The sequence below is a fragment of the Periophthalmus magnuspinnatus genome, chromosome 3 (assembly GCF_009829125.3).
Source record: "Periophthalmus magnuspinnatus isolate fPerMag1 chromosome 3, fPerMag1.2.pri, whole genome shotgun sequence".
Taxonomy (NCBI): Eukaryota; Metazoa; Chordata; class Actinopteri; order Gobiiformes; family Gobiidae; genus Periophthalmus; species Periophthalmus magnuspinnatus.
In genome coordinates, this window is record NC_047128.1 from 33,394,673 (window position 1) to 33,421,130 (window position 26,458).

The 26,458-nt window shown below is 40.1% G+C and overlaps 1 protein-coding gene across 1 annotated transcript; it reads left to right on the plus strand.

Moving 5' to 3' along the window:
• Positions 1-324: 324 nt before the first annotated feature.
• Positions 325-14,889, plus strand: trim66 (tripartite motif containing 66). The gene is made up of 17 exons (XM_033989771.2): positions 325-573; positions 2,884-3,077; positions 3,721-3,934; positions 5,805-5,934; positions 6,245-6,361; positions 6,747-6,861; positions 7,503-7,649; positions 7,753-7,870; positions 8,244-8,950; positions 10,345-10,554; positions 11,012-11,141; positions 11,234-11,463; positions 11,955-12,718; positions 12,796-12,916; positions 12,986-13,060; positions 13,756-13,908; positions 14,077-14,889. Exons 2-17 carry the CDS (start codon positions 3,069-3,071, stop codon positions 14,308-14,310), a joined length of 3,474 nt encoding a protein of 1,157 aa, XP_033845662.1. The 5' UTR covers positions 325-573; positions 2,884-3,068; the 3' UTR covers positions 14,311-14,889.
• The last annotated feature ends 11,569 nt before the right edge of the window (positions 14,890-26,458 follow it).

Here is a 26,458-nt window from a genome sequence, read left to right on the forward strand (position 1 = left end):
GAGCTCGCCTCTCCACAGATCTAACCTGTAGCTTAGCCTAGAGGTATTTTCTCGTTGTCACCATGGAAATAGATAATTTTAATGCCCTAATGTCAAACACTCTAGGCAAAAATAACATCTCCATGGAGAAAAGCAAGTGACAAACTGCACTTCTATTCATTTTTTTTAATTAATTCTGAGCCTAAAGTTGTTTAATTATGTGTTCTTTCTTTCCCCAAAGGACTTATACAATAAAATAAAAAAATAAATCCCACATAGCACATCTGTTTTCATAACTTTCCCCTGTTCTCAGCTGTCACACTGACGCTCTCCAGCTTTGGGAGACGTCAGAAGTGTTGCAGAGGAGCGTGTATCAAAATCTCACGATTAACTGCGAGACTTGGCATATCCAAAATTTGTAGCTGGTCAAAGAGCATCATCGGACAGGGGCATCAGCCACAGCAGCAGCCCGGGTCAAGGCACAGCACCACGGGAGCAGGGCACGCGCAGGGGACGCACTGGACTGACCGGAAGACACGAGCTTTCACCGAATCTCCAGCATCAGTCCTGACACCTCCAGCGCGCAGTGTGACGGTAAATTGCACTGTGATAACTATTCCCCGCGGGAGATGCTGCATTTCGACTGTGCGTGTTGTATTTTTACGATAACGTGGTGTGTTTTTCTGCCCCCTGCGCCTCGTGGTTCGCCAGTAGCGCGTTGACAGGGGTGTAATCCGTTGCGCACTTTGTAAAACCGTGCGCCGTGCCAGTGATGCGCAGCTGTAGGTGAGGCTCACGCAGGGCTCACAACATCCTTGTTTTAGAGCGAGGATTTAAAGAAGTACAGTCACACGGTGTAATCCTGCACACGTTAGACCTGTCAGACACGTGTGTGCGCATAAAGCTTAAGGAAACTGTTTGGTTTGGATACAATAATCAATATAAGCGACTTTACAAGTATTTTGCATTGTTTACTCTATTTGTGATTGTGCCTCTGCTCCATAACAGCCATATGTGAGCAGATATGAGTGTTTGTTCTATTTTGTTGGCCCTGGAGACAATAGTGTGGAAGAATTTAACATTATCAAAGTTTTTGTTATTGTTGAACATTATAGAGAAGATCAGTGAAGTGATTTGACCTTTGCTGGATGGTTAACACTGCAAATTTCCATAAAAATGATCCATAGTTAAGTGAAATTAACTCATCATTATGCCCCATCTGAGGTGTCTGTGTAATAACTCAGTCGTCCAGGTCTGATCCATAACTTCAGCTTTTCCATCTGAGGTCCTGAGGTCATTTTAGGATAGCCCCAAACTGGTATTTGAATAAGCACAAGTTGATAAAAGGAAAAGCCTGCTGCAGGACACGTCACCGTTCACAGTTTCAAAGTTAAATCAAAAGTCTTCCCTTAATCTGGGAGACACATCTGAATATCTTAATAACCCAATAAGAGAGAATGCCCGGCTGCAGTGTAAGGTAATCCTCCCTGTGTGATCCTAGCGTGACTGTGTTAATAGATGTTATATAAAGGTGCTTTCAAGGGAGCGATCTCCATCCTCGTTCTATTATTGTGACATCTCCAGAGATGATGTGGCTTTAGTGCCAGCTTTACTTAGCAGGGAGCCTGGCATGTTCCTTCTCTTAAACCTCCAGAAGGCTGAACACTGGCATAGAGCTTGTAATTTAAAAGCATGGCGCACTTCCTCTACTCACTAATTGTGTTTTAAATTGGGTCTTTGAACACAATGGGGAGTGGGACTGTGCGGAGCTCCCTTCTGAAGCACCCAACAATGAGAAACTTGTCAGATTTGTAGGTCAAGCAGTAGGGGTTGTTGTTAGGCAGACTTGAACCGAGCTCCAGAAGTCGTGCTGGTTTGACTTTTTATTCGTTGTATCACAAGGATTTATTTATGTTACTTTCATGTCATTTCTGATGCCATGCAGAAGTAGAATAATGTGAGGGCTTGATATGACTAAAATCAAGGTCATAAAGAGGTCATTTGCTGGAATTGTTTGACATGTTGTTTGCAGCATCCTGAATCTTGACCTGGAATACTTTTGTGTCATATTCTGCACATTAGACATGCACATTTAAAAAGGAATCCTAGTCTTACCTAGTCCTACTTTCTCAAAATTGTCTCATAATGACAAATAAAATGTCAAAATCACACTATATTCTAGCAAACAGCTGCACAATCATTTATATACAGCTGGATGGTTGTATTGTATAAATTATTCCAAGCATCAAGCATCATTTTAATTGCAATAAAACACATACAGCACATGTTTTGCGTATTGTATTTGTGTTTGTTGTCTATTTTCAGCTCATAGTGTCACTTTCCATCATCAAGCTCATTGTTCATCATTGTTTCATCATTTCAAATAATCTTTTTTGTTATGTTCTCATCACTTTATTCTCCTATACAGTGTGTGTGGGCTCTTCATCTCCCTCACTCCGTGTTAAAATCTTAATTGATTTCTGAGTGCAGTGGGGATTGTAGCAGAGTATCCTTGTCCCATCTGGATTTTATCTGAGCCTGACCCGCTTTTGGTGAGCTGTGTTACTGCGCTGTTCCTCTGGGAGCTGTCCCCACCTTGTGCTGACATAGGGCTCAGGAAGAGGGCCACGTTTTTGTGCATCTCTAGAAACGCTGCTTAACATTTAGGTATAATGTAGAACCTCAACTGTACCAATCACTTCTCAAAGCTCATTGTAGGTCACTTGGTCTCTCATTTTTCATTTTACAATTAGCTTTCGGCAATAACGCGCCCTACAAAAAATAATTATCTTATCTCCCTAATTCCCAATTATTATGCACAGGCTTATTTAAGAAAAAGGATGAGATTTTGTGTCTTTTTGGTGGTTGCATCAGTGGTTAGTAGATTGTTCTCCCTCTCTGCAGTGGTACGGGGTCCTACACATGGATGAACTTGGGGGAGGAGAGAGCTGGCTGAGGCTGTCATGTAGGCTCTCCTGTGGGGCCAGCACTCACTGAGCGCTGCTGCCTGCCTCAGGTACAACCACACTGCTGCACACGGGCTCCTGCTGAGAAATCTACTCAAACATCCTGCTCCTCGAGGCACAAAAATGGAGAAGGTAGGCTGGCTTTTAACGATATTTCTTTCCCAAAATCCCAAATTGCAATTAACATTTTGGATGTACGTATTTCTTATCTATATATTTATTTACTTTTTATTCTAGCCTTGTTAGTTTGAAAGTTGTGTCTACGTTTTGTCTAAATTTATGATGCAGTTGGAGTTTTGCATGCATTTTGTTTTGGTTTACCGCTCTAAATTACCTGTGGACCCTTGACCCTGTTGCTATTTAACAACATGGGTCAGAAGTTGGCTTTTTCTCAGTGGATTATTAAAGTTTAACAGATACTTTTATTTGCTATAAATGCACAGGTGTGATATTTTTGTTATTAATTCTTAAAAGGTGTGTTTTAGGAGCAGTACAGTATAACTATTACTGGTTGTATCCTTGAATAGCCGTCAGATTTAGTAAATAGACAATATCATCATTTAATTTTTGTAGTTTTCAAGATGGGTTATTATGTTTGATGGTCTGAAGTAGTCTTTAAGCACAAACTCCTTGATGCATGAAAACAAACCGCATCTCTGTGTGATGAGTTGAACCAGAGGAAACCAACAACACACACACTGCTGACACTTGTCTCCTTATGTCTGTGTCTTTATCTCCACGTGTTAACCGCACTGTTTGCCCTCTACTCTTTCAGAGCTGCTCCCAGTGCTCAGAGCCTACTCTCGCTCAGAGCCTGTGTACCCAGTGCAACAAGTGGCTGTGTTACCAGTGCACAGATGTTCACCAGCACCACCCGCCCCCCGCCCTGGCCCACTACACCGACTTTCACCAGGCAGCCAGGCCCAATGCCAGCCAGTGTCCCGAGCTCCACCAGAGGCCCGCCAACTCCCTGCCCGCTCCTAGACAAGGTCAGACTGTTAGCACGATCTAATGATAAATAAGTGAGTTTTAGAGCCATATGGGTGCACTTAAGTGAGAATATTTTTCGACCTACAAAGAAATAAAAAGGTAATCACGTGAAGAATATCCAAAGTGTAAAATAACTGGTACAGAAAAAACATCTGGAGTTGTACCTCATAAATTATTGTTACTGCTACTGAGATTTATAACAACAAACAAACAAAAACATCTGATTTAGGCTTCATAATAATGCAGTCAGAAAGCTGAAAAGTGCTAGTAAATCCCACTATACAACTATAAAAGAGGAGCAGTACAGTAAATATATTTTATACTTGCAACTGTACTTTAATGAAGTCTTGGTTTGAGCCACGAGTATTTCTGATTTCAGCTTGGTTTTGTCCTATTCTAGTCCTGGTTAAGTTTCAGTTTAGTCCAGGTTTAGTTTTCGGTTTAGCCCTACGTTCGATGCGGTTTGTGCGCTGGTGAGAATAAACACTTCTTATATGAAACACCATAAATGCAGACACTAACTTTCCACCCCTGGTTATCCCACATCTCAATCCCTCGCTTGATGCTGGCTCGGGTTGCATCTCTCTGCTTTTAATCGTGCCTCAGTAGGAACCACTGGCATTAATTATGTATAGTAGTAGCCTGTTCGTACTGTTTCTTAGAGATGCTTGACTTGTATTACATTTTTAACTGTGGCCCAGATTCTAATTGGTCTAATATTAGCGTTGACCTATTAAAGACACTTATACAGGGCTGACATTAGAGCCACGACTAACGATTATTTTAGTAGTCGACTAGTCAGCAATTATGTTTTTAATTAGTCAAACTATTACTTACTAATCAAAGGAAAGGTAAATGTAAAAAAAAAAAAAAAAACACTGCTGCTTTTGGGGATTGTTTATAATCTCTTTAGTCACAACTGCTCAGATTAATTGTTTCAGCCCTACCTGATACCCTTACTCAATTTCAACAGTTTGAATCTTGCCCCCATATCTTTGTAACACCTTAAGCGAGATGTAGGTGAGAGTTTGTTTGGGCTCAGCTTGTGTGAGAAAACAATTGCTAGTGTGTTGACAGGCAGGATGTGGTCAGTCTTTGGTTTGATGCATGCTACACTTTACCTCAGAGCATTGCAGCTGTGGAGGGTTAGAATAGGTGAAGTGGCCAGTCGTAAACCTTTATTATACACGTCCAGCAATTAGTATATAAATGTTCTTCCTTGTTATATCATATTATATTGCTTTCATGTTGTATGTGGCAATAACACAGCCACAGGAGATCCAGTGCAAGTGCAATATCTGTACTCCTAAGCCTGCATAAGTGGAAAAGATTGTGTGTTTGGAAGAGCATCTGGTGTAAAATCCTATGCCTGTCAGCCAGTTTTTTGTAAATACATAAAAGAAGGGGATCATTTAACAAAAACGGATACAATTGGACAATATATGAACTATATATTTAGCTCTGTTTAATTGTTCTTTGCAGCAGTACAACATTAGTAACACAAGTAAAACCAATGACCAACCAAAGCACAGTTTGCATAAAGTTATAAAACAGCATTTAACTTCCTGCTTTGGTTGTTATGGAAATATTCGGACACAGTTTTTCATATGCTATGATGTGTCCTTGATGCAAATGCGCTTTGAGTGCCTTGAAAGTGGAAAAGTGCTGTATAAAAATGTGTCCATGTATCATGTACCATACAGGTCGAGGCAATGATGATGTGATACTAATGTAATGTGAGAAAATGTCTTTGTAGCCCTTAGTTTACCCAAAAGCAGCACTTTATAAGCACTAGATGTGAGTGTGAATAACTTTGCGAGCTTTTTGCCCCTGTTTTACCCCTCCCTGCTTTTGCCTCTGTGTTTTAAGGTGCAGGGTCGTATCCTTGCCCCCTCCTCCTGTGCCACTCTCACAGACAGGAGCCCTTGGAGCTCTTCTGTGAGTCATGTGACCTCCTGTGCTGCAGCAGCTGTCACCTGTCCACCCACAAAAACCACAGGTCAGTGTCCCATACACAACACAAGGACAATGTAGCCAAGGTTTGACCGCACATTCACAACTCCCTCTGAGCTACTCTGTTGACACTTTTATCGCCTTCTTTCTGCATACACTACCCTTGGCCTGCCTAATACCTATTAAGTATTCATATGCTTTGGTTTCAGTGATGTTACAGAACAGTGGCTGCCTCTAAGGTCACCTGCATAATGGCCAGTCTCAAGAGGAATCCAATTTTATTGAGCAAAAAGGGAATACATTAGGGAACTTTTTGTGCTGGTAAAGTAGTTAAGTTGTGTGTCCTGTGTTTGCAGAGTGGTGCCCATAGAGAAGGCTCTGCAGGACCAGCAGTGGCTGTTTGAGAGTCTGATGGTGCAGGTGGAGGAGAGGAGGTCTGCAGTGGAGAACAACGCCAAACAGATGGAGGAGAGGTCAGTTTAAATCTGTTCACTGAGATCTAATAAGGAATACAAATAATGAGAGTCTAGAATCTAAAGACAAAAGTACAATACTATGCCAGTGCACATAACATTTTTAGTAACCATTTTCTGATTGAAATTATATAAACAGTTATTAATTTTACTTTAGGCAGCAGTGACCTAGATCTCATTTTCAGAGATATTTATTTGATTTTCAGTACCTCTAAAATGGTGTTGCTTTTTTATTGGATACCTCTCTCCTTAATGTTTTTTTTTTTTTTTTTTTTTTTTTTTTAATGCAATTATCTGTACCTACAATTTCAGGCCTATTCAAATCTTCTGGCTGTTCTACATAATCTCTCACTAGAAAATGATTTACTTTCCCTTTTTTTCATAGACTTCACAGTGTAAAGATCGCGCACAGGAAGGCGGAGAACCAGATTAAAATGGCAAAGATGATAATGATGAACGAGCTTAACAAACGAGCCAACCTATTAATAGAGCAACTGGAGGTAATAACTCTCCTTTTCTCTCATTGAATTTTTAAGCCTGCCATGAGAGCGCAAAGACGACTAGTGATGTAATCAGTGTTGAAAGCAAATGAGGGACCATCAAAACCTGTCAGAACAGCTTAAGCTAAGAGCCCATACCTATCAAAACATACATGCTTACAATCACGGGCTATGGTTATATGCACACCAAAAATCTGATCATTATCTGATTTCTGGAGTGATCAGATTATTGAAATATCATGTAAACAGCTATATCTGATGGGTGGGTCTGATTTCTTTCAGATTATGAAATGCAAACTATGCGATTTATGTTAAAATGTATTGTACTTTGTCTTAGCCGACACATGTAACCAGCTGTTTTTGATGATCAGTTTTCTAATTATTGGGTTTTGTGATTATCCTAGTTCCTTAGCTAACATAAATGAGCATTCACACAGACAGTGGCTCCTTCTTTTCTGCATCACTTGAGGAAAAACTAAAACTAAAACACAACTCTACCCACGCCAGTCCATCTTTCCCACAATCAGGGAATAATTTATCTCCTCTTCTACTCGCCTTGTAAATGTACCAATTTGAGCTAAACTTCCATTCACTGCACGGAAACATGTCCTATAGTGTTTATAATATATTTCTTTGTGTAGAAATTCTCAGAGGACCTGCAGCAGCGCCTGGAGGATTACCTGCAGGGGGCAATAGAGACGTGTGGACAGATGGACCATGTGCAGAAGTTCATCACCTGGGCCACAAGTCACCACTGCACCAGCCCCCTCCTCTTCAGCAGGGAGATGGTGAGAAGACGTCAGGCAGCTTTAGCAGTAGCACAAATGCAAACGCTATTAACTAATGGGGTTATTTTAATTGGAGTCTTATTGATCGTTATTATTTCCTTAGATTTCACTCCAGATGCAGCAGATGCTTGAACCGCCGCCTCCCCTGGATTCCCTGAGTCCCGTCAAGATCAAATTCAACTGGGATGCGAGCTACTGGACAAAGCAGATTTCTACTTTAGGTGAAAACTTTGTATTTTTTAAGTTTTTTTTGTGATGTCATGTTTAATTATTGTAAAAAATCTTTCACTGTGCATTGCTGTTTTATTTAAAGTGCTTTCTGTCTCATTTTTGTAGATTTCACAACTTTTTTTATCACTTTCCTCCTAACTGAGTTTACAAAGTTCTTTTTTTTTTTCAAACAAAGACAACATAGAATAAAGGATTTGTATTTAATGTATTAATGAGCATTAATGAGGTCTATTCTCTTAGTTTCTGAATCCACGTTTCCAGTGCACCCTCAAAAAACACTTGATTTTTCACACCAGACGATACACTCTTGATTGACCCCTGAAACGCTCAATCTCCTTTAATATCTTTTGTTTTGTTCTTTAGGTCAGCTTACTGTGGAGGATGGGAACTGCCCGTACCCTCAGTCCCTGTCCTGCTCCAGTATCCTGCGCCCACAGCCTCTCTCCTGTTTGGCTCCGCCTCCCGTGTATCACCGACAAGACTCCACCTGTGGATATAAAAACTGCTGTGAGCCTCAGGTGTGCTGCCTCCATGGCGTCACCAGTTCTCCAGACCTGTCCTCTCTGGATAAAACCTCAGTAGACGGGACGCTCTTCAGATCCGGGCTTGGGCTTCTCTCTTCACGACACTGGGACACTGATAGTTCCTCTGCACCTCGTCTTCCTATTTCATCCACTGTGTCATTTAGATCCACGCAGGCTAAGTGCACGCATGCTGTCCATCCACAAACTGTCTCCTCCCACTCACTCGGTGCATCCTATCTGCATCAGAAACAGCGCTCTGAAACTCTTCCAAACACTCAAGTCAATGCAGAAGGCCCAGCCCACAGCCAGTGTCAAAGAAAGATGTCTGTTTGCTCCAGTCTACAGCAGAATGACAAAGATGTGATGAGTAAAGACATGTGTGACGAGAGATGTAGCCTGGATGAGATCTGTGGACGTGTAGTTGAAGGCAGAGAGCTTTTAGACAAGGAGCAAGCTGCAGGTCAACAGAAGCAGCATTATCAAGCTGCCTTTGTGCCCGAGAGGACCAAACCTGTACTGACCGCGAGATACAGTAGAGATGGCAAGGTGAGGCAATCAATGGGTGTCGTAATATTTTAATATGTCGTTGTACAACATTGTGCATGTGTCTAATCTTTCATTATACAAACACTATTCATTGGTCAGTTCACACACATTGAGCCTCTCCTAAGAAACTGCATGCATTTCAAAGACAGAAAGAAAGGCAGTCTATATGTTGCGTTTAGTTCGAGGTAATTTTTCTGACGGTTTATCAAAGTTATCCCTAATACAGGAAAAACAAGTGCAGTGTTGTAGTTTCATCTTAATGGCAGAATGATCATATCCCACCGCTGACAGCCTGCCTAAAAACAGATGGTGTGACAAAAATATACTCCTGCTTTTTTGAAGAAAGGGCTGATGGGAAAACAAAGAGCTGTGCAACAGAAACCCAGGTTGTTCACAGTCTCCTAAAGGCTTCTATTAGCGGAGGCAGTTTCATATAATTACCAAGACACATGAACAGAATGGCTAGCTATAGTGCATGAATCATGTAGTAAAATTAGGCCACTTGGGTGCATTCATTTATGTACTTAACCTGCTTTAATAAGTCACTGAGGGAATAGCATTGCCTGCCAGTTATATGGTTAGCACCCCGAGACAAATTTCCACACCCCACTCTGTCTTAAGAGGTAAGGATTATGGTCTATTTTCCCTCACAGTTAGAAACCTGCTCACCTTTCCCAAGAGCCATGGATCACGCTAGTGTTTTTAATCCTGTACTTTGGAGCGCACACTTGGTTTCATCCCAGATTCAATATGGCAGAAGAAGAGAAGAAGGAGCCTACTTGTTCTTACATTAGCGAGGACACGTGCAGTGTGGTGACATTAAAAAAATGCAGAGTAGCAGGACTCCTTGTGTTGAAACAAAGCATTTGCACATCTAATTATAAATTTGCATGTGATAATGAAAGACCAACAAGTTTTTTGCTAATATAAGCAGAATTTAAAACAATGAAATAAGTCATTTAACCCTCATGATAACACAGCATCAAGATTAGTACTCCGACAGTACTTGAGTGCTTGAGTGTGTGATTAAATCAATGCAAATCTATTTTTATTCTTTCATTTAGGTATTACATTACATTATTGTCCACGTTGCATAAAATCCAGTTACAATGACAGAATCTTGCTGCAAAGACAAAGTAAAAAAAAGTATTTTTATAAAGCTGCCATGATTTCTATTTATATTCTTTGTATGTGAAGCCGACACTACTTTGATTGCTCATTATTTGAGCTGTCTGTGTTGCTAAAAAAAATCCCACTTTTACCTCCCACTGTATTTTTCAGAGACACCTTTCTCTTTTTCTCACTGCTGTTAATGGCATGAACAGGTGCATCTGTGCATTAAGCCTGAAGCCTATACCAGCTCATATTGTCATGTATATGTGTGTGTGTGACAGAGATCCACTTCCCTGGAGGTGCCTATGACAGCCCCAGAGCCTGGTGCTGATGTGGAGAGGAGCCTGCTCAGCCCTAATCCAGTGTGTGCGAGGAGGGAGAAACGCTCCCAGAGCATCCCAGCAGAATTGGCTCCTGCCTCCACCACAAACCTGTACAATGACCCGCCCCCAGCATGCCCTCTGACCCTACAGGCAGCAGCCACTGATAAGGTAACACACAGTGTGCTGTCACAAACAATTGAGATGATCAACTTAGGACATGAGCTTTTCCCATCAAGATATCATCTCTGCACTGAAGCGAGTCATAAAAACTATTCTTCTGGCTGCAGGCATAAACTGTGATAATCTTAACACATATCTAGCAGCTGGTTGGATTTTTACCATATAGCAGCAGGTGTTTTTTATCATTAACAACACCTTTTCAAATATTTAAGACTCCCTGCAGTAATTCTCCACAAACAAAACCATCTTAAAAAGTTTTGTTGGATTTTGCTGTTGTGAGGATTAGTGCTCATATATTTAAATTTGTGATACATTATAATAATTAGACATAGCAAAAGCTTTATGGTAACTTTTAGGTTTAGGGAAAAAAATGCTAAATTCAATAAGTCAGTTTGCATATTAACTTTAAATTTTGTTAGTTTAATTCATTCTTATGTTTTTGTAGCACACCACTCTAGACTCCAGACAGAGGAGAGCTTCAGACGGGGTCCTCTGTGTCGTCAAGGAGAATTCTGCCACACTGCCTCCCACTAGAAGTCGACGTTCTCCTTTACTCACCTACAAGACTGAAGCAGGTTAAACTTCAGCATCTAGTTTATCATATGCCCCTTATATCAGATACATGTAGTCCATTATTGAATATTTATGTTTAATTTATTTACGACAGATCAGTCCTGCACTTTTGTCAGCAAAGGCTTGGACTTTGAGGCCAGCGGGAGATGCCGATTTTCAAACAGTGTGGTCAGAGAGACCCAGAAGGAGCAGGGAAGACCCAAAGTCCCGGTGGTTTGTTTAGAGCGTCTCAAAATCCTCGTGTCTCAGATGCCTCCGCAAGGACGAAGGCAGAGTGACCCTTTACCGGCCAGTGCGTCCACCCAAGAGGTCTGGGATGATGAAGTATGTCTGGTTAAGGTTTTGTTGAATTTGTATTGACTCATTTTAGTTCATTCATAAAAAAAAGAAGTACCGGTACAAAGAAACCTTTAAAAAGTAGACTGTCAAAATCATGTTCTTGTCTTTTATCGTCTTATCTTTTTTAAGTTTAGACACCGGTAATTGCTTTTTACACCGAGCAGTGTAATCTAAGAGCAGCTATTTGAGAAAAAAATAAGCCTGAAGTACATCACCTATTCATTTATTGACATTTTGTTAGATGAGAACCTTACGGAAGTAGCTGCCAGGCACCATATTTGAAACAACTATCTGTAACTCTCCCAGACAGGTGATTGTCAGTCATAGTGTGTTATTACAGCGAGAGGAAGGACTAAGTGGATGGAAACATCTGCCAGTGACTACCAGATTGTGTGTGATGGTTCAGTGTAAAAGAGATAAGACTTAAGTGGGCAAGCCTCAGTCTAACACTCACGGTTCTTTTTTTATTAACATAGGATGAAGTTGGTGAAAGCTCAGCACCCCCAAGGACCACACTCTCACTTTCCACTCCAAAGCAAAAGTCTGATCCATCGAACTTGATTTTAAACAACAACGACTTTAACTACAGAGGCTCTCAAAAATCCCCCAGCTACGTGCCACAAAGCTACTCCTCACAGGATCCTAGAACACCTGATGACAACATCATTCAGATCGACCCAGACTGCGACACCGACGGATCTGACCCAAATGGAGAGTCTTCGTCTTCATCTGAACTTGAATGTTTGACCCATGAGAAGTCGATGGGGACTGGAGAAATGGACAGAGAAACTGATATAACAGGAGATTCCGAGCCAAGCCTGGAATACCAAGCAGGATCCGAGGAAGACCAGGGGATAGACTCCAGAGAAGGGGAGTCCGAGGTGGAGCAAGTAAACCCCTTTGAGGAGGCGGAGTCACAGTCTGAAGTTGGCTCGGAGCAGGCCCAAGACTCGCAGTGCTCCATCGAGTCAGATCTGGAGGTGGAATCTGAAGCCGAAACTGTAAACGATGAGCCACAACCTCTTCGCTCTGACCAAGAAGATGACCCACACATCGGCCCCATTTTAATCGCTAACCCCGACCTACAAAATGGAGCTGAGGATGTCCAGGACGGTGCAGAGATGGAGAGTGAGGACTTCTGTGCTGTGTGTCTGATTGGTGGAGATCTGCTCTGCTGTGACAACTGTCCAAAAGTCTACCATCTGTCGTGCCATATCCCGGGTTTGCTCAGCTTCCCCTCGTAAGATTGACTTCAGTTACTAGATTTTGTTCACATTTTATTGTACGTATTTAAATATTTATGTCTGTTTTGTTTAGAGGGGACTGGGTGTGCAGCCTTTGCAGAGATGTGGAGCAGCCAGAGGTGGAGTATGATTGTGAGAATGAACGATCACTGAACCATGCGTCAACGTACGGACTGGCTGCCTCTGACCAAAGAGTAGGTCGTTTTCTAAACCTGTGCAAACTGTACCTTTAATATAATCTAATCCCTGTCATTTATCTCCAGAAATGCGAACGCTTGACTCTTCTAATCTTGAGTAACATGCTGAGTGCTCCCTTTCACGAACCTGTCAGTCCACTTGTGAGTAAAGTTCTTTTTAAATATCTCTTATTTTTGAAGAAACTGTCTATATATGTGGTAGAACACAATTTACCACTTTGTTAATTGAAAAGAGCACATAACCGTCCATTCTTGACTCACTTGTGGGTTTATAATCTGAGGAACTTCTGGATTTAGGGTCATTTTCGGGCACGGTGTTCAGTATTTTAGCTAAACAAATGACAATATATTCCCACCGGTTATCAAATTGGTCAAAAATAGGGACACCTGGGACATTTCTTGTGTAAAACTGGGACAAATCAATGGTTTTGGGTAAATCTACAGGGACAGGAGAATGTAAATAAATGTTTAGTCACCCTAATGATGCTAAAAACGCTAATCACACTGCATTGATCGTTGCTTACAAAAATAAAGCTAGTGTAGGATTTGTTACTCCATATTGCGTCTGCTCTACTGCAATGAAGCCAGGCTATTTGCAGCATTCAAGCGTGTCATTTTGAGCAGTGCAATGGCCCCTAACAAACTCATTTTTTAGGTGAGTGTGAAGTGGTTCGACTTCATGTTCTGCCTATGTTTTCAGTGTTTTTTAAACCTTTTGACCACACTTAAGGTTACATATAGTGAATAAATCTGACAGTTTTGTTTATTATTGTATATTGCGTGCATCAAGAGAAGATAAGTGAATGATAATGATTAAACTATGTGTTTTTCTGCAGGCTCGTCATTATTACCAGATCATAAAGAGACCTATGGACCTGTCTGTGATCCGAGCCAAACTCAACAAGAGCAACAGCAAACATTACAACTCTCCAGACCAATTTGTGACTGATGTTTATCTCATGTTCAAGAACTGTGCGAAGTTTAATTATGTAAGTTTACTGTTTCTTTCTTTTTTTTTTTTGTGTACAAGAAATCATTTTTTCTGTTGAAGGTTGAAGGTTTATGTTGCATGCACTCAAATACTCTCCACTCTGAAAAACGGAAATGTATCTATTTTATTTATATTAAAACTATTCATTTACTTTATGTGATTACAGCCGGACTCAGAAGTGGCCCAGGCTGGTCGAAGTCTGGAGTCCTTTTTCAACGCGAAGCTCAAAGAAGTTTTTGGTGACCGGGTTTTCCCTGGTCTGGACCCGGACTCCGACAGCGATGAGTACGACGAGGCGTACAGGTCGACGGAGGGGTTTCCCTGGCCCGAGAGGAGGGAGCAGTGCCACAGGAAGAGGAAGAGGAGGCACTCTCTCAAGTCCAGGAGGCAGAATTTCTGAATACAGATTACAACAGACACTGGTTTTCCCTGTAATAATTATAATGTATGTTTGTTTTCTAAATATAGATACATGTCTCAATGCTGCCCTCTGTTGGTAGTTGACCATAATGCAACAATGCTTCCAGTCATAAATGCACATAGAATTATTGTATAGGTATTGCTCAGGATGTGAGAATAATTTTGGTAGGTGTCAAAAACAAGCAACATGTTTTGTAACTGTTATTATTCAAATGATGCTTTGTACAGTAATATTCTGTAGCATGACATTTACTATAACATTTTTTATTTCATTTGTCTACCTGGTTGTTATTTTAGTGATCTTGTTTATAAGCGTTCACTTGCTCCACATATGTATGGTACAGATTTTTTGCTACTGATAATCAGAAAAGTATTGCTTGTATCTACTTGCATCTATTTAAACTAAATCGTCCGCCACATGACTCTCTACGCACTTTGTTGCCTTTGTATGCATCGCTTTAGCTGCTGTTGATTTCACAAAGCCTAATCGACTGAAACGGTGTCAGTGTTTCATATAAAACTTGTGTCTTTTTTACCGCAACTGCCACAATAAACCCAGTGCCCCAATAATACCAGGTGTCCCATTGTGTGCTGTGTATTTAGAAATAATTTATGTATTTGTTCCATTGTTATGTGCTGGTTACAGTGCGCAATGTAACTTTTATGGCATTGAATGAGCTATTATCTTATTTTTATTAAATTACAGATTACAGGTAGCCCAAAAAACACCTTGTAAATAAATGCATTCTTGTGTAAGGTGCTGCTGTCCCCTGATATGACCTGCAACTTGCGTCACCTGTTTTTTTCCATAGAGATTGAAAAGTATAATGGCTGATAATGGAATATTCAAGGTAGAGCTGTAAAATCTCTCTGGAAACAATAATCATAATTTACCTATTCATACTTATCTTGATTGAGGGACCAGTATTTGCTTTGATTTCCACTTTGAACTCGTCTGTGTGTACTAGACTGTCCTACTGCAGGTGGTGTTGCAGCTGAGGGCCTCCAGTCTGTTTATGAAGCTCATTCGTCTTGTGATGGAGAGCCTTTAGTCCTGAGCAGACTGTAGTTGATGCAATGGCTCCAAAACAATAGCTGAACTCATCCATAATGTCTCTGCAAAAACACCAGTCTGACTCCAGGACTAAATCAGTTACAGTAATGGATGTGACCGAACATGTCTGGATTCAACAAACATCTTGTAACAACCTTTCTAATGCCAATAATGATCAAAAAGACAAATGTTAGAGGATTTGTACTTTTAAAACCAGTTGTATGTTTATGTGCACTGCTCAAAAACATTGTGGATTTGTTAAATTATGTCAATTCAACAAATTAACAATGTAACACATTCTGTTTTGGATAGAATTATGCCTCTCTGATCTATGTAAATCATGAGGATGAATGAATGTAACGCTTGCCTTTAGTTTTAATATAACCTACACAGTTATACAGGCTAAATATTACACTATAATTAACACAAACTATTTCTAAATCCATAATAGAAAAATGAATGAGCCACAACACAAATAAATGTATTATGTCATTTCAGTGCAGTACCTCATTTGTGCACTAGGTGGAGGCAAAGACCAAATAAAATCGAGAGAAAACCAGTTCAGCTGCAGGAGGATGATGGAAATGGCCTGTATTCTATTCAGTATAGGACTCTATAGCTCTATTTAGTATTAATGCACTTACAAAGAACAAACTGACAAAAAAATGGCACTTTGAGACGTTATACAAACTGTAATTGCTTAATAAAACATCGCCTCTGCTCCTTGGACGTGCCTAATGCAGGGGTGGTAGAATGGTGGCTGCAGAGTGGTTCCAGTGCCTTCATGCCTCCACTGAAATGAATTTGTTCTTGTTTCTGCTGTGGCCTACATTTTTCGAGACGTCTGCCCTCATATAGCTTCCCAAGGCAGGGACCAGCAAAGGGCAGAGATTAGCTTTAACCAGGATTAAACCAATGAGAAAAATTTGAATTTGTGGCCCTTATCTCTTAGTAACATGTGGTGTGCTCTGAGCAAATGGCAGAATTTGATCTTTTTTGCTTTCCTTTTGGCAAAGCATGTTTTCATGCCAATAGACGCTTATCAAACATGGTCACTGAAGACAGAGGGGATTCTTGAAGGCCCTCAGAAGACTTGTTTACAGGGACAGGGCATGCATTAGCTGATTGGTGGGAGTAGAAAGATGCTGTTATTTAGTGGACATGCTAGGTGAGTGTGTTGTCTAATGACTTCATGTTAATGTACACTTGGACCATATAAGACTTAATCTCTTTGCATAATATTAGGATTCACCTCATAACTTGGTGTGGTGATGGCCTCTATATTTGCATTCTAAACATGCAATTTCTTGCCTCATCAGGTAATGTAATTCCACGGTTCATTAGCACTGTGAGGTTTATCATTTGTCATCAAAGCTGAGCTGTCAATAAACGATTTCGCTTCACACCAGGAAAATGTAATGTTTATGCTAAACCAGGACAGACAGAAGTGTACGTGTTAATTGGAGTTTGTAAGACTTTGTTTTAGCTTAATTTCCTGGCTTTATTTGAATGACAGCTAGTTACTACAGCTCGAGGTGCTGTCATTAGAGAGCTGCCTAAGCCTAATTAATCCAACTTTTGTGTAGGCAAACAAAGTTTTTTTAAAAGTACTCGTGCGCTGATCTGAATACTGAAATTCATCTTTCAGTATGTGAGTTCATCATTGCCATATGTTAAATCTGCTTATCTGTACGTGTCACCATATGTGTTACTGGAGCATGTACAGCACATGTTTGTAACAGCTTGATATATATGTTTTTAATCAGCACCATTAATATTCTCTCATTTATGATTTAATGTTTTATCTCAGCTCAAACCACTCAAATATCTGTATTTATTCCACATTTTGATTGGACAGTCTGCCTTTTAAGAGCCATTGTTAAAACTGTCTGTGTTACAATTGATTTTGTCTGCTTAGTTTCTCTACAAACTCATTCAGTCACTAGTTTGTTAAATGTAAACTAATTTAATGACCTGGCCTAAATGACTGTCTGACAGAATGATGGAGAGTGGAGACAGGTCAGGTCCTGACTTGTAATTAACCATATTCTCTAAGTACTTCCTGTTGAAACTGGAGAGGAGGCCTGCTCAGTGTAAAGTGGAGCGCTGCCTGGAGCTTTACGTAAAATGGTGCTATAGGGTTATGCTTGGTCTGGGTTCACCGCTCAGATTTCACTCTTACTTTCACAAGTCACATTATCAAACCGTTTGTAGGTGAGAGATGTTCTCCAGGATTTTGTTAATGGTGTTTAAAATGTGGAAGGTCCTCAATGGTCCTTACACATTTATATAAATCTACACCACAATGCAGCACAAACACAGACCTGGAACTAGATGTGCATTCTTGAAACATAAGCATTTGATCTAAACTATACACAATACATTCAACTAATCAATAATATTTGAAAAAAATATTTAAAAATTGACAAAAAAAACCCCCAACAAAACAATTTGCCATTTATTTTATTGTATTTTATTGTTTATTATATCTGTTTATCAATGAAGAAACCTGATTTACTTTGTCATATTTTGCATTTACAGAATTATTCACTTGATTTATCATATGCATTGAATATTTACTAATTATTAACACACTCAGAATGCATGGATACACATTTTGTTACTGTGGACACTGCTGTGACATATCGTTATGTTTCAGATGATATTAACACTTTAAATACCTATAATATTTAATGCAGATGACGCAGGTTTCTATTAGATTTGTGCTGTAGTATAAGTTCTACGGTCGAGCGCTCACAGATACATATGGATGGCTGGATCTTTTTTAATATTTTCAATAACAACACAGCGTAATCTCTTTCCACATCTGGGAGTACATCATCACACCGTCGGATCTGAAAGCCACCGATGGTTTACTGCCTGGGCCTCAAACTCTTGACTGATACACTCATCACATGCCTCTGTCTTCCATAAATGAGCTTTGATTGAGGTGATTGGAATTTCCCGAGGCTGTCACAATCGTTTTGATGGAGAAATAGACGGCGGCTAATGGGAGAGACAGGCCTGTTATGAGAGGCCTGTCAGGGCTAAAATAATGCATCAGAGTGGAGAGGTTAAAGACACTGCTTCCTTGTTAATAATTAATTGCTGTGCGAGTGGTGGATCCACTTCATCGCTCCTAGTCATCACTTGGTAATTGCTTTACATTTAATTTGGCTTTGGAGACTGTTTTTCAGGATGGAGAAATTGTGCTTAAAGTTAATGTGGGCATGGACAGGCAGCAGTTTGGTCGGGAGATGTAGCATGTTTAATTTGGATGGTTGAAAATAACACATTTTTCCCGTTTATGCTGTTATTACCATAGCCTCTCTAAACACAACCATCTAACACTCATCCATAGACAGTCCGGGCAAAAAATAACCCAGACTTCAGAGATCAGATCAGTGGACAATTCATATAATTTATCAACTTAACACTCGACGTTTGTTCACTTACTGAATCAGGTGCAATGTATAATCTTTACATACTTATATTAAAAGTGCACTGTGTAACCTCTCTTCTTGTGTTCATGGAAATTATATCACTTTGCTCAGAATATTTCAGACCTCACACGCCTCACATTTACGCAATTACATGTGTTTATGTGTTATTATTCCTCAAAAATACCCTGAAAACCCTGTCTTCTTACTGCGTATTACAATAATTTCTGAAGGAGATGTCATACAAATGCAGTTAGGAGGATGAACCTGATCATTTGTCATCTGCGCTTGACCTCCACAATCTGCTTTGTCTGCACCGGAGATCAAACTTTATTTTGCCTGTGTATAGACCTCCTTCATGGGGGAATTTGACTGTTCCATTTGCCAAATCCAAAGCAGTCGGTGCTCAGCCTTGCATGCACACAGATAATGATCAAGTTAATTAGACCTGAGATTGAATGAACTGCTGCAGCAACTTAATCATTTGTAACTTGATTAGAAATACTATATTCTGCTGCACCAGAGACCACAAACTTCTGCTAAGAGCTTCAAGAAGGAAGTTTCCACTACAAATTAGTTTTGTTGTTTTTCACTCCATTATCTGTAAGTTTGGAAGAAGATTTCCTGATTTCCTCTAACAATATAATCAGTATTATCAGATGTTTTAAGATTCTATAACACGTATGAGGGAGAAGCAGTGTTCCTGGATCAATTAGACCTAAGCACACGGGTTATGCTGAAGTTGTACTTGATTTGTATTTGATTATTGAACTCACTGAACCATCATCTTTGTAGGTATATGTATCCACACACACTTAACCCAATACAGCAAGCACGTAGGATAAGGCGTGAGGAATCTACTGATACTGAATTACAAAAGAGTCTAATACATGAAATATTGTTCTGTACAGGGTTTTTAAAATGAAAGAAAGAAGAAAGAGAAAGAAAGAGATGACCGTGGAGTGCCTCATGAGTGGAAGAAGAAAGCCGTGATAAAGTTTGTGAAAGGACAAAGTATAAACACAAAGATTGCTACAGTCGACAAATACGTCCAGGACTAATGTGTGACGCCTGATAAACGAGAAACGAGCGAGCAGACGTCAAACAGGTGAGTAGAGAGTGAAAAGATCCTCTGAACACATGGTAGACCTATTTATTAACTTCAGTTGTCAACATATAAAAGTTAATCTTGCTATCCCATAACTGTGGAGAGTAGGCTTCAGAGTGGTTTTGCATTTAATAGCGTCTTTTTCTTTTACCTGATTAGTGATTGGGTTAGGGCCCAACATCCCTGTTTACCCGGAACAATCCAGTTTTGAGCCCCGTGCCCCCTGTCCCTGCAGATTTATCCAAAACCAGTGATTTGTCCCAGTTTTGTTCAAGCAGTGTCCCAGGTGTCCCTATTATTCCCAACAAGATCTTGGAGGGTATCAGATTGGTCAAAAATGAGGAATATATTGTCATTTGTTTAGCTAAAATACAGAAAACCATGCTTGAAAATAACCTTAAGGAAAAAAAAATGCACCAGCAGAAGTCCCTCAGATTACAGACCCACCAGGGTGTTGAGAATGGACAATGTTACTCGCTCTTTTCATTATTTTATTCATACCAAACATCCCAACCCGGGTGTGTCCGGGTTTTGAATTTTGAAAATCTGGTCACCGTAGCCTAAACACTGAGTATCAGACATTGACAACCCAAAGCAAGTACCTTGTGTTTGAATGATACTGAAAAATACATGTTATGTCCCTCCATAGTATGTCTACCCTCCATAGTCCACATAAACAGCAGCATACGCTACGTGTGATAAAGGAAAGTGTCATCGTAGCACAACACAAATGACAGTAATATTACCAGGGCAGTTTCCTCTTCTGTTTACTTCTTGCTTCTGTAATACTGTGATATCTCTTTGTAAATATGTGTACACATAAAGCTTTGGCTTCATTGTTTGTGGTGAGGCTCTGTTCTTGTTTTCTCGACAAAACGCCCTAAACAAAGGATTTGATATTGGTTCAGACTCTCCTGTTGCTGTACATCTAAATCCTATTTGTGCGTGTCCTCCTGGCTGTCCTCCACCCGCTGTAGGTGACAGACTTTGGATTCCTGCTAAAGACACAGCAACTATCGAGGAAAGTTTTAACAAGAGACATAAAAAATCCATGAGTTACATTCTCTGGAGTTTTGTGAGTTTCTAAGGTCATAGTTCAGATGTATTTGTCTGGGTGAGGATAGTGTTAGGTTATATACTGACAGGATGAAAGATAAGTGGATAAAATTTAGCAGAATAGATTATTTAAGATGACCTCTTTCTTCTATGTGATGTTTGGAGACCCACCAACCTGATAGTGGCTTCTTCACATTATCTCATGTTACTTCTCTAATTCCTTGATGTTCTTTTTCGTTAAATATTGCGTAATTTCCTCTAATCACCAAAAAACAGTTCCATATGTGTTCCTTCTTATAACAGGAGGGGCATATAAATAGATAGAGATCTGCACCTTACATTTTGCATCTGATTCAGCTTTATAAGGTCTTTCTTCCGCTGAAAACAGGTCTCCTTATTATGGACACGACCTACTGTATGTCTGCTAATCAGCTACTAGAAAATCCCTGGATTACATTTAGGCTGTAATTCTTCAGCTGCATTCATTAAATGTAGCTGAGCAGTCACAGGCTGTGCTTTGTTCACTGAGGTGACACTGCCGTCCTCTGCTGCAGCCGAGGCCTCACCTGCTGCAGGAGCCTTTTTATGGCAGGGGCAAGTCTTTGGAAAAACCCAAAAATCCTGGTTGTTCTCATGTTTCAGATTTATATGGACAGTGATTCACATTACTGTTTAATCTACAAAAGTATTGGAAGTCTAATAACATTTGTGCTGAAAAAAGAAAGTTTTTCATGGCTCATATTATTTTTTTAGGTTTTCCATTTGAAGGTAAAGTAGGCCCAAGTGTCCCATTTCCTCTTTTTTAGCTACAACTTCTCTTTATTTCCACCTTCTTGTCTTTCCTGTCAGTTTCCACTAGATGGTGCCAGATTTGCCTATTTCTGAACCTCTCATGTGGATTGATTTTTATACATCAGTTAATGCATGTATTATATTGACTGTGCAAAGCAGTGTTTAATAATTGTAGTCAGGCATATTAAAATTTGGTACTTTCATGAACAAAGTTGTTTTTCTTGTTTTTTTAAAAGTTTTTTTCTTGTACTGTGACAACAAGAACATGCAGCACGTGTGGAAATGAGACTATTTATTTTGATGACAAACATTACTTATATTAAATTATACTTCAAATATCCACCTTGCACAATGCTTCAGTTAAAAGATCCTGATAGTGTTGGATTTATCAAACACTTGCATGGTTTAGTTCTTAATTATGTCTTGTGCGTCAATACATATTTGTCAACTCTGCAGGCTCAGTGATTGTATTTATGTATGTGACCTCTCAATTTGAGTGCTGCATATTCGAAGTGCACCCCCAGTGTCAGAGCAGAGCCGTCACACCGTGTGGCTGCTGTGTGCGGATGCAGAGGATTGGGACCGGGGCAGACACGGGGCTAATCTCGTTTGGAGGCCTCTGAAAGCACTGGGAGCTACTGTGAGGGCACTGCCATTCAAGCCCAGGGTTTTCCGCTGTAAAGAGAATAATCCCCAGCATAGATACAACATTAAAGTAGTCAAGCATAACACACACAGGCTGCATTTCAAATCCACCTATTTGCATCTCCAAGTGAATGAGTGCCAACAATGGGCCCCCGCGCTCTGCACTGCTCTGTTTTTGTGTATGGCCACTGCACGGCTGTTAAGTCTGTTTTCTCAAGGATTTATATGGCTTCTCACTATCAGGCTCAGACAGTATGGAAAATGGTTGAGAATGATTTACGTCCAATGAAAATAAACAAATGTTGTTCTTTAGATACAGGCTTTTTGGGTAAAATACTGCAGTAGCGCTGACATGCATAAGCTACAGTCAGATTTATATGTTTATATTTAAGTTGTGGCTTATGTGACTCCAAAATGTTGATCATAAAACGGTAACTTTCATTGATACTTTATATTTTAACTTGAAGGATAATAGATTTTAATTACGATTACGTAGTCAAGATTTTTTTTAAGTATTTAATTTGTCTTAGTGCATAATTAAAATGATAAATGTGGACTGTGTGTGTGACTAGAACAATATCTAAAATGTGTAGTTTTGGAATAATAGTACTTCTTATAGTGTCCAAAAAGAAGATTCTAGTTTGAATGGGTCGAAGGGTGACTGTGGTCTGTACGGTGGCTAGTTTAGGGGCGTGAGTTTGGGACAAAGCATGAAAGGCCAAGGAAATTAGAAAATTCTTTGAGATGGAACACGGGATGCTTTCTCCACTCAGCCAAATGCCTTATACCCCTAAACCACTCCCCTCCTCTCCCCCTCCAGCGGTGCCCTGACAGATGGGAGTGCGGGTGGGTGCCTCACAGACCGGGAGGGATTAAAAAAGACTCCCCTGATTTTAGAGCGTGGAGAGGGTGTCACTGTGCAGAGGTGGGACGGGGCCCTGGTGAGGATGGTAGGGGTTAGGATAAACAGGTTAGGATGCTTCCCCTCTCCCACTGTTGATCCAACCTTTAGGATCTAGGAGGCCACGGAGGAGGTGACTGAGGAGCTAGTGCTTGGAACACCTGGGAAAGGAAATCTGAAAATACTGAAAAAACAGTTTTAAGTATAAATATAATAAGTATATAAGCCTGTACTATGTTTTGAAGTACATTTTTATACGATGTTGCCGTACCAGATGAGAATGCTCGATCATGTTAGAGGTTATGCAGGGTTGGGCTTGGTAAATACTGGATGGAAGTGACTTTATAGTGCATATTGTCAACATATTCTTGGGCAAAATACTTGTCCTGTGGCTACAATCTAGCGTGTTTACAGGAAATTGGTATATCATACAGGATATGTTCATTATAATTTGTATAATGGACACTGAATTTTTGTTAAACACATAGGAATTGTTCAATAATAACTCAACAATCAAGATATTGTGCTCTCTGGCTGTGCATATTTACAAGATCAGATCTAAAATGAATCATAGGAATCCAAGTTAAATGAATGTTTGCAAATGATTCAAATATAAGTTCCTCTATTCTCACGGTTGTTTGTTGTGTTGTTTGCTTTGGCTGTAAGGCTCTGAACTGCAGTACCTTCAATGCCTTTAATTAATAAGCCCATCTGCAGAGGCCTGATACCTGCAGCTGAAGCCCCCTCCCCTTTTACCCTAAACACAACATTGGCAGTGGCGGTGACATTGTGCTAATGAGCTAACACGGCTACAATGTCATGGAAATGTTGCAGCCACGTTATCTACGGGAGCTCATCTCACGCTGATGTTCCTGATCCCCTTCAATCTTTAAGTTACCTCGTGTTCTACAAACGCCGCACACAACAATAATACAGATGCATATGGGCAAATGGCAGGAGGAGAAGCATCATGCCTCTATTTCCAGAGGAGAGGGGAAAGAGAGACAGGAGGGGGCCCTTCAACTAAACATTTGAAACAGATGGCAATTTCAAAGGAAACCTCATCAATCTTTGTTGACACTACCCCCCCCTCCTATAAAAAGTGCACTTATTTAGGGATATTTGCAATTATAATACACAGTCGGGCCTCATTTGAATAAAAAATTAATTATGGAACACACTGGAGTAAATACCTCTTTTATAAGTCCTTGTTAAAAGTGAAAAGTTCTCCACTATGGTTGGATGGTGTGTTAATTTACAGTGATATCTAATCCCAAGTTACTGCACATAAATGGCATAACATATTTTAATGGAGAGGTGGTTGTTTTCCAAGCAATTTTCTGCAAGAGTAGCTTTTTAATTTATTCATATTTAATTTATTGCTCTCTGAAAACATGCTCAGTCAAACTAATCGGCTACATGTATGGGCTGTTTAAAGCCTTCACCCTGTTTCAGAGAGCTGAGGAGTGAGTATGCATTCAGGTGTCATATAACTGGATATTTAGACTGGCATTTTAGCACTTCGATATTGTAAGAATGTATTTAACTGGTTTTCTTTCACTCTTTAACCAGGTGTGCAGCTGTCACGCCCACCTCTCACCTGCTGTTTGTCCACAAATAAAACTTTCCCCACAGACTTTGATAAATCTATGCATGTGACAGATCTATAACATATGGCTTTAATTGATCTTGTACAGCCACACAGCATCAGGACGTGTGCACATTAATACCCCTTTCAGTTCCTCCTAATGAAGTGTGCCATGTGTAAAGAACAGCAGAAAGGTCATTTGACACATTTCTGCCAGAATGAATTCATTTCTTTCAAGCACTTAATTCTGTCCACCTGATTGAGGCACAGTCGACTGGAGCTGTGAGAGGCCTCGATGTTGAAAGCACTTACCCCTCTGCAGGTAGGGCTGACCACAGGTTTGAGGGATGAAGAGCGGGTAGGTGGCGTCCTAAGAAAATCGTCTTCATCACATTCACAATAATTGGAGCATTCATTTACAGCCGAGTAAAAATGCAGGTTGCCATTAGACGGGCAATTTAGAAGTGGGTTTGTGCTGAATGAAAAACTTGAAGGGTCATGATACGGGGTCACAGTCAAGTAAATTATGGGAATTGGTCTCAAGGGGCTTGAAAACCACAAAGCATGTGATCACACATCAAAATACAGCTCCACGCACAGGGACATCAATTCAGTCATGGCAGAAAATAAAATGCCCTGTTGCTCTCTCAACATCATAATGATTGCAATTAGAAAGGCGGGTACAGTTTAACTGCTTATATTCTCTGTGAACTCAAAATGTGTGTGTGTGCACAGCTATGTGTAAGCGCTCAGAAGAGTCAAATAATAAAATAATAAATGATATCTCTGACAATAAACAAGGTCTGTGAAATCTTTTACCACTACTGGCCATCTGCTTCTGTTTCACTTTTAATAAGACTTTTATTTAACACATATTTTTGTTGTGTTTTGCTTAGGAATGAAGCACTGCGAGCAAAACAGAATCATTTTGTTGATCAAAAGAAGCATATTTAATATGTTTGGGCTGGAATTATAATTCTGTAGTCTTAGGGGTATTTTGTAAGTTTCTTTTCATAAGGAAGCCACATAACAATAGTTTCAGAGCAGTGGTACTTGATTAGGTGCACTAATATGCTTGGAGACACTGCACATAACATGATTTCAGATTCTCTTTGAGAGATTTGATTATTCTCACAACACATTTGCACATTTTGCCTCCACAAAGCTCCCACTAATGGTCGTGTTTTTGGAGAAGTAAATGCATCTACATTAAATATGAATAAACACATCATGATGAAACAATTAGGCAATGGTCTTCTGTGTACAGGGATTATGTGTTTGGACGCCTAAAAACGCAATAACAAAAACAAAGCTGGAGTTTATGATACACAAATTAGCCTGACTTCTCCTTGGAGCAGGATGTAATTAGTAAGTTTGGTTTTGCTCACAAACCCACGCAGAGAGGCTCTCATCAGGAGTGACTTCACAAAGTAATAAAGTGATAAAGTAAGCAGAGGCCATAGAGTTGGGGATGTTATGGTGACAGCAGCATATGGACTGTGCTCTCCCCTTTACCACTAAGGAGGCAGACTTCTCTCTCTCAG